This window comes from Entelurus aequoreus, linkage group LG02 (genome assembly GCF_033978785.1).
Source record: "Entelurus aequoreus isolate RoL-2023_Sb linkage group LG02, RoL_Eaeq_v1.1, whole genome shotgun sequence".
NCBI classification, from domain to species: Eukaryota; Metazoa; Chordata; class Actinopteri; order Syngnathiformes; family Syngnathidae; genus Entelurus; species Entelurus aequoreus.
Window position 1 is genome coordinate 35950280 of NC_084732.1, and position 10033 is coordinate 35960312.

The window sequence follows — 10033 nt, forward strand, 5'->3', positions numbered from 1 at the left end:
ATTTTACTTTTATTATATATTGACCATAACAAATGTGGTATAAATGGTCTGTATTTGTCTTGTGATTTGTCTTGAATAATAACAATAGTAATAATATTTTTGACTGACAAAAAATTGCCAATAAGAAATTATTGGTATCGGTATCGGTATTGATGAAAATGCAAGAAAAAGTATCGGTGTCGTATCGAATCCTAAAAGTGTGGTATCGCCCATCCCTAGTTTTGACACGTTGGCATTGTTTAACACAAATATCCAACATTGTAACAACAATAACAAGTTAGAAACGTGGAAAATCACCATAGGTCCCCTTTAAAAGTATCTAATATTGGGGATAATTGTCGTATACACCTGATTTGACGTTGCTTTTGACGATACAATATTACTACGGACGGTGTATAGCATGGATTTTATATGCAGTTCTACCTCAACTAACAGTTAAAAGACAAAGGCCAATTATTTGTACATAATTAAATGTGTAGAATTGTTGCTCGAATAGAGCGTGAAATGAGTTGTTATTGCACAAATACGATGATAATCGTACATCTGGCAACGTCTGGGCGACCTTTTGCGACAGTATCGTAAAGTGCGCCTTGTGTTGGGAATTTGACCGGTCGTCCTTTGAGCTGTCAGTTCGTCGCCCTTCAGCGCCAATTTCACCATCTCTAGGTCAAAATAGATCGTAGCCAAGCGTTTAACTATGGCTGGGACAATTGCACGGAAAGCTATAGACCACCTAAAGAGCAAAGATTTCAGGGATTATTTGACGAGGTAAGTAACATAAAGCCGCTATGAGCAAACATGTTAAATGTAGCCAGCTAGCTATTTGTATGTGGCTTTAAAGTTCACTAATGTTTCACTAATACTTGTTTTACTATCCATTGTGTGAATTATTTCCTGTGACTTTAGTAAACTAGGTGTTACATTTGGCTTCCAAGGACGCTGACGTTATGGAGTTCTATAGGTTTACATACTGGGTCGTCTTGTCCAGCCAGTTAGACATTGTACCGTAAATGCAGAGCATCGACCTTTTCAACAATAACTAAATAACTTTCCCCTGGACATTTATAATCGCGCCGAATGCAATTACAACGGTTTTTGTTGCTTGTTTAAAATTTCATGGCAATCTGCAAATAAGAACATGATTGTGCTCAACATGAACTTTGTTTATAAAAATGTATTTTTTTTTTGTTGGCCTTATTTCAGATATATTACACACACTGCCGTTTGTTTTTGAACAGAGTGGAATCGTTTTTAATTTCTATTTGTATTAATAATTTGCCAAAAATAACACCAGCCAAAACATATAACAAACAGAGAAAAAAACAAAACACACAAGACAAAGCAAATATATGGAGCCCCTAAAGCAGGGGTCACCAACGCGGTGCCCGCGGGCACCAGGTAGCCCGTAAGGACCAGATGAGTAGCCCGCCGGCCTGTTCTAAAAATAGCTCAAATAGCAGCACTTACCAGTGAGCTGCCTCTATTTTTTAAATTGTATTTATTTACCAGCAAGCTGGTCTCGTTTTGCCCGACATTTTTAATTCTAAGAGAGACAAAACTCAAATAGAATTTGAAAATCCAAGAAAATATTTTAAAGACATGGTCTTCACTTGTTTAAATAAATTCATTATTTTTTTTACTTTGCTTCTTATAACTTTCAGAAAGACAATTTTAGAGAAAAAATACAACTTTAAAAATGATTTTAGGATTTTTAAACACATATACCTTTTTACCTTTTAAATTCCTTCCTCTTCTTTCCTGACAATTTAAATCAATGTTCAAGTAAATTTATTTTTTTTATTGTAAAGAATAATAAATACATTTTAATTTAATTCTTCATTTTAGCTTCTGTTTTTTCGACGAAGAATATTTGTGAAATATTTCTTCAAACTTATTATGATTAAAATTCAAAAAAATTATTCTGGCAAATCTAGAAAATCTGTAGAATCAAATTTAAATCTTATTTCAAAGTCTTTTGAATTTCTTTTAAAATTTTTGTTCTGGAAAATCTAGAAGAAATAATGATTTGTCTTTGTTAGAAATATAGCTTGGTCCAATTTGTTATATATTCTAACAAAATGTAAATTTGATTTTAACCTATTTAAAACATGTCATCAAAATTCTAAAATTAATCTTAATCAGGAAAAATTACTAATGATCTTCCATAAATTCTTTTTTAAAGTTTTTCTCTTCTTTTTTTCGGTTGAATTTTGAATTTTAAAGAGTCGAAATCGAAGATAAACTGTTTCAAAATTTAATTGTAATTTTTTTCGTGTTTTCTCCTCTTTTAAACCGTTAAATTAAGTGTAAATATAATTAATTATTAATAATAACATAGAGTTAAAGGTAAATTGAGCAAATTGGCTATTTCTGGCAATTTATTTAAGTGTGTATCAAACTGGTAGCCCTTCGCATTAATCAGTACCCAAGAAGTAGCTCTTGGTTTCAAAAAGGTTGGTGACCCCTGCCCTAAAGGGACATGGAGGGAAAAAAATATTTTGCGACATCTCGCAAAAGGTAAAACAGACACAGCGATGGAGGAGCCTAACCATCATCCGTGGTAGAAGTTTATTGACTTCTATTGTAGTATTGGCCTAACATATTATGGACTCTCACTATTATGTTAGATCCACTATGGACTGAACTTTCACAATATTATGCGAGATCCACTCGAAGTCCATTGCACCGGTCGCCCATGCATGCCCATGCATGCGCAGAGTTTAAAAAAAAAAAAAAAAATATTATTATTATTTTTTTAATATACCTTTATTTATAAACTGCAACATTCACAAACAGTTGAGAAACAATAATCAAAATAAATATGGTGTCAGTATGCTGTTTTTTTCAATAAAATACTGGATAGGATAGAAATGTAGTTTGTCTCTTTTATCCGATTATTAATCGAAGTAATAATCGACAGATTAATCGATTATCAAATTAATAGTTAGTTGCAGCCCTAAACCAAACAAAACAAAACAACCTTCCCACCCCCACACACATTCACATATCCATTGAGAGACGCTTACATAAACTAGAGAAAATCCAAAATGAAAAAAATGTAAATAATAATAACAAAAAATGAATAATAAAAAAATATATAATAATGATAACAATAATTCATACTTTAACCATCTGACCCGACCAGTCTATTGACTTTTGCATTCAAGATATTTTATCACAGGGCCCCAGGATAGTTTCTTTGAGTGGATTGTCCGTTGTATCGCAGTTTCTCCATATGTATAACTGAAACAAGTTCACGCAGCCAATTTTGAAAGGATGGAGGAGTTGGTGTCTTCCATTCTGCCAGTATGAGTTTCTTGGCCAGAACTGTACCCATTAAGATTGCAGTTTGGGTATAGAGGGGAAGAGTTAATGAGTCCACTGAACATCCAAACAGGGCTAAGTCTCTGTCAGGTAAGAATGGGCTTTGGAAAACTTCAGAAAAAAAAGAGAAAATCCTTGACCAAAATGTACTGATGACTGAACAGTTCCAAAATAAATGCAACAACGTACCATTCGTTCATTTTTAAATGTTTTTAAATGGGGAAATAAAATGCATGCAGTGTTAACTGTGAATCTATTTTTCAAACTGATCCTGCCTTACTTAAAACGGCTCATACTTTATATGTGACCTATTTGTATCCCTGTTTTGTCTTCCATGTGGTGCTGGATATTGAACAAACCTTCACTAGCACAGTGAGTCTTCTTAATGATTGTACTTTGACTTAAAATGTATACATTCTGTGGCTTTTTTTACAAACATTTTATCATTATTATATATCTTGCTTATTGTTTGATTTTTGTTGTGTGTGTGTGTGTTTACAGCATTTCTGGGGTCCAATTGCAAACTGGGGTCTCCCGATAGCTGCCATCGCAGATATGAAGAAGAGCCCTGAGATCATAAGTGGAAGGATGACCTTTGGTAAGATACTTATACAGTACTGGGGTACCCCGATTATCACTAGTTCCAAAAGTTGCGATGAAGGCCGACTTGTATGGAAACCGAAGTAATTTTTCCCATAGGTAACCATGTACAGTAGTGCCTCAACCTCCAAGCTTAATTGGTCCTGTGACGTAGCTTGCAACACGCTCTGTTATGTTTTTGATTATTTCTTTCTTCAATTCAATTCAAGGAGTATTATCCACCTTTTCTTCTCAGCACTGTCTTCACATTCACTAAATCACATCAAATCAAATCAAAAGATGAACAAAGTTATGTCAATCTCTAGCTGTAAGCTAATGCTAGTGGGTTCACTGTGACATTTGCTACACCAACAAATGGCAGAGATGCTTGTAACTCTAATTTTTGCTTGCAACTTAAAGGGGAACTACACTTCTTTTGAATTGTTCCCATCATTTACAATTATTATTAGAGAAGGGAACGCGCATCTTTTTTTTTAAGGATTCTACCGATTAAAAAAAAACACTTGCAAGATGCAGATAATAAGTCACCATTGTAGCCTTCAAATTCCCCCAAAACAACTTCAGAACCCTCCATTAACGTTTTATATACGAGCTGCAAGTGTGTGTGTGCATATATATATATATATATATATACACCATGATACATGCAGCACGTCATGCTTGTTTGTGCAACTACATAAATTTTTGAGCTAACTGTGTACAAACAAAACATAAAATGTGGGTTAATACTTTACAAATACTGTAATATGATTTTTCATGTTTTCAGTCAGTACAGATTAGTGTCCTATCGCTTTGTGTTGTGTATTACATACTCAAAAGCCATTCAGCTGCTGGCGCAAGAAGCTAGCTTACGGCTAATGCGGTCGCAAGGTGATGTGTTGTTACTACGCATGAAAAACAGTACCTCAGTGTTTGCTCTTACAATAACAATGCAGCTCAGTTATTATACAGGTTACGGAATGTAAAAAAAAGTATTGTTGGAGGTTTTTGAATGCATTTTTAGAATGATTTAGAGGCAGAATGGATTGCTCCCATTAGCTGCATTGTTAGTCACATAGAACGAGCCGATTACTACTAATTTATAGTGCAAAAAAAAACAACGTGTTGTTGTTTTTCATAAGGATTGTGAACTATAGGCACAATTCCAAAACAAGCGTAGTTCCCCTTTTAAAGCATAACAATGAGTCGAAAGACCGCTCTTATCTTAAAACACTCATAAGTTGGGGCACTCTTAAGTTGAGGTACGAATGTAAAACCAATTAATCGGTTGCAGACACTCCAAAATATAAACACGCACATGGAAAAATGAATATTCAACATCACTTTTACCTTTATCGAAGACTCATGTTGTCAAAGACGGGGTTGAGCGGAGAGGGAGGAGTATAAGCGAGAGCCACACGGATGGGACTTTCGCACTTTGCGACTACTTATTTCTTGAATTTAAAAGTGTCTCCCATCTTCATCAAAGTGCTGACACGCAAAACATTATCTGGCCCCTTATTTTGCAGCTGTACTCAATTATTGACTTGCATCAACCAGTAATGCTGTTATAGGTGTGCAACAGAGCTGGGGGATTTGTTGGATGTCAGACACATTTTACAATGCTGTAATCAACTTTTCCCTGTTTGTGTGCTCTTGTTCCTCTCCTCTCAGCTCTGTGTTGCTACTCGCTGCTCTTCATGCGCTTTGCCTACAAGGTGCAGCCACGTAACTGGCTGCTGTTTGCTTGCCATGTGACCAACGAGTCCGCCCAGCTAATTCAGGCAGGCCGCCTCATAAAGTACAGGTAAGTGTTTTTTGTTTTTTTTCTTCCAGCAACCTAGATTCCAAAGTTATGCAGTAGAAGCAATAACAGTCACACAATTCACCTTAGCCAGCAAGTAATACAGCTGTGTGAATTTCTAATACATACCAGGGTTTCCCCGAGATTGCCAACACACCTGTGGTGGTGGGTGTGTGGTTAAAGTGTGGTCACATGACATCATCGTATAATTTGCTATGATATGATTTTCTTTAAAAGTCTAAAAAAAAATTAAACATACATTTAAAAACAAGTCTTAATTAGTATTTTGCTCCATTTTTTAATTGTTGCTGCTTATTGTACAATGTACTTTTGTTGATAATTTTTCAAGTGTGTAGAGCAGTGATTCTTAACCTTGTTGGAGGTACCGAACCCCAGCAGTTTCATATGCGCATTCACCGAACCCTTCTTTAGTGAAAAATAAAATGTTTATTTTTTTTCAAATTCAAGACAAAGTTATATGTGTTTTTACTGGTGCACAAAATTAACCGTGCATGAACATCACTTTGTTCAAAGAACAAAACCAACACATTGCATGAACTCACAACAAATTACACACCTGCAAATCAGTGTGACTTCTGCTGTTGCCTTATGAGAGACCAGTTCAGATATGCGTGGCTTCACCTTGGCAAGTGCCACTCTCATTGTCATGCCAAAGTCTGTTCCTTTTCTTTGTTTTTATGTCCAGCATCCTCGAAAAGGATTGCTCACAAAGATATGTTGTAACAAATGGTATAAAAAAAATTCCAGGGCTTTCTTAGCAATAACTGGATACTTTTCCACTTGTCGACACCAAAACATTGAGAGCGTTGCTGTTCTGACGAGTTGGTGTTGAACCTTTGCTCTGCTGAATTTCAATAATTTCGTCGAGGTATTCATCATTGACATTTGCTGTCTCAACAGCAAACGTAAACGGCTGTCTCACCCATGCTGGATATGACTCTTGTAGGGAAATATCCGTTGAGAGACTTTGCAAGCTCATCTAAGTGCGTGGCAATTGTTTGCTTCAGTTCCATGGGTGCAGAAATGTCTCTGATTCCAGACACATCTTTGATCTTAAAACAATATTTGTTGTTATTGTCATTGTAAGTGGGCCAAAACACTTACATTAGAAAAGAATCTCATTGAAATGACTGCTGCCATTTGATTATAATAATAAAACATTTAACTTGTTATTTAGTCAGGTTTGGGACTGCTCCACTGAATACTCAATGAGTCTTTGCCTTTGCGCACGCATATGGAAAATTAGAGGGAACATTGTTTGGGGGTATCCATAATACGCCGATAGGGAGAAGTTTTTATTTACACGATGAGTCGGGTGTGTCTTGACCTGCGCGGCGGAGGCTCCGCCGAACCCCTGAGGCCGACTCACAGAACCCAGAGGGTTCGATCGAACCCAGGTTAAGAACCACTGGTCTAGAGACTAGAGTCTAGTAACTTATTCACTAGCAACTAATCTAGCATCTTTTTTTGGTGTTATTATAGACTGTAGTCATGTTTAGAGACTCTACTTCTGTCCCTCGATGTCCCAGACGAAAGAGGCAAGCTGCAGCAAGCATGACGTCACATGCTTCGCACTGCTGCTCCAGTTGTACTTTCTCTCCATAAAACCTGCCACTGTCTTCTTAATATTTGCACATTTTGCTGTACGCTGTCCGCGGGTATATCTGCAATATATTAGAGGATGTTCACGTCTCAGACATGCTGACTCCTCTCTAGTGCGTATTGCTTACGTCATCACAACACCCTGTTTCGGCAGCACTGTTCCGGTGGTCAGTCTTTTTTTCAGTCAACAAGTTTTCGGTGCATGACTAGTCATTAGTGCACAAATAGGCTCTCACGTATATATATATATATATATATATATATATATATATATATATATATATATATATATATATATATATATATATATATATATATATACAATATATACAGTATATATAAACAACCTACTAGTGGGATTTTTTTATGTTTGTGTGGTATTGATTTGATGCTCATTATTCCCATGATCGCACACACCATCCGTGCCTAAGGGATTTGTCGAAAAATGAGGAAGTATATATATATATATATATACAATATATACAGTATATATAAACAACCTACTAGTGGGATTTTTTTATGTTTGTGTGGTATTGATTTGATGCTCATTATTCCCATGATCGCACACACCATCCGTGCCTAAGGGATTTGTCAAAAAATTAGGAAGTGTTGTTGTGTGTCTGGGGAAGCACGGAGACGGACATGTGTGCACCGAGGGAACACTGTTGAAATTGGGCCAGTGGTTAGCATAAGATTGGTAATAAAGGTAAAAATAGTGTCAGACTGTGTGTGACTCCTAGAGGCTTACTTTAATTTTTTTGCATGGAAAATCCCAAATTTTTAAAGGGGTGGCGGCTATAATTTTGCTTTGGCTGTGCGCCACGATCAGATTCAAGGGAAACCCTGCATACTATACTGGATTATCAAAGACTATGAGCTCATGTGACAGGAAATGACAAGTATTCTGTTTTTGCAATATTTCAGGATGGAGAAGAAGGCATCCTAGTGTCAAAGTGAAGAATATGCCCAAGCGTACCCTGTCACACCACAGTGATCAAAACAGCCACATAAACTTGGTGCACTTATTAAATCACTGAAGCTGAGGCTGTTTTTGTACCCCTCTTCTCTGTAACCAAGATGGTAACCCAATTGATCATCTTCAAGTTTTAGTCACACTTTATCACAAAAAAATTTATGAATTAAAGGCCTGCTGCCTTAAATTATATTTGTGTTTTCTGGGTTATTAACCATGAGCGTATGTGGTTTTGGATAATCCTCATTTTCCGACATACTTTTTTATTCTAATTGTAAGATCAATAGGCGTCATCATTTTGCTCTTTCACAACTACATTTAACTGGAAACTTAAGTTGGTCTTCAGTGACGTTAATGAGCGAACACACAAGGTGATGACTGTTAGCTAGGATATTAAAAATACTGATGGATATAATGCCTAAATGCTAATAATAGGCCACCAATTGTCAAGATTTCATCCCTGTGTCAATTTCTGCTGACCAAATGTACTGTGTGTTACTTCATGTTTGTATAATTCTAAATAATGTATTCACAACTGTGTAATCACATTTTCCCTAACCAATGATTTGGCTTTGTAAATAAAAAAACACTGGCGAAAACTAACTTGAACATTTGTTTTAGTCTCTTATTTTTTTTGGACTGATTTTAAACACTTTGCTTTGAAATATTGCACTGTTTTCTCCTCTAGAATCAACAGTTGAAAATATAAAGCATTTGTTTATCTTAGTATCTTACACTGTGGGATCTGAGACAAAACATGCTAACTATTGTGACATCATGAGAGGCTGTGTGCTGGAGGGGAAGTATATTTCCCCTGAGATGGCTCCAACAGACAGGAGTTTTTTTTTCCCTAATTGGGTTAAAAATATTTTTTACAAACCAGTAATTATAATCCGCAAATAATGTGCTGTTGTTGAGTGTCTGTACTGTCTATAACTCGGCAGAGTAACCGTGTTATACTCTTCCATATCAGTAGGTGGCAGCAGGTAGCTAATTGCTTTGTAGATGTCGGGAACACGTTGTGTGAGGCGACGATGGTTTGTCGTGATCACATTATGTAGACGACAGCGGGAGGCAGTGTGCAGGTAAAAAGGTATATTGCTTAAACCATGCCCCTATGAAAAGGCATTGAAGCTTAGGGATGGCTATGCAGAACGGAACTAAAACTGAACTGGCTGCAAAGTAAACAAAAACAGAATGCTGGACGACAGCAAAGACTTACCCCGTGTGGAGCAGAGACGGCGTCCACAAAGTACATCGGAACATGACATGACAATCAACAATGTCCCCACAAAGAAGGATAGCGTCCACACAATTTAATAGTCTTGATTGCTAAAACAAAGCAGGTGTGGGAAATAACACTCAAAGGAAGACATGAAACTGCTACAGGAAAATATCAAAAAACAGGAAAAGCCACCAAAATAGGAGCGCAAGACAGGAACTAAAACACTACACACAGGAAAACACCAAAAAAGTCAAAATAAGTCAAGGCGTGATGTGACAGGTCGTGACAGTACACATACTTTGAGACAAGAGCTAAAGTGATGCATTGTCTGTTATGGTTTGAATTCATATCCAACAATTGCGACAACAACTTTTTATTGTCAATATCGGCTGCTGAGTTTAATTTTTTAACGTTTTCTGCTGGTGGTGTGCCTCCGGATTTTTTCAATAAAAAACATGTGCCTAGGCTCAAAAAAGTTTGAAAATCACTACATTATCCGTACCCA

General features: G+C 36.4%; 1 protein-coding gene across 1 annotated transcript; it reads left to right on the forward strand.

The window, feature by feature from the left end:
• The first annotated feature begins 564 nt into the window (after nt 1-564).
• Nucleotides 565-8905, forward strand: mpc1 (mitochondrial pyruvate carrier 1). The gene is given in 4 exon segments (XM_062067397.1): nt 565-772; nt 3826-3922; nt 5578-5710; nt 8255-8905. Coding segments are annotated over 4 exon segments (327 nt in total). The 5' UTR covers nt 565-697; the 3' UTR covers nt 8277-8905.
• The last annotated feature ends 1128 nt before the right edge of the window (nt 8906-10033 follow it).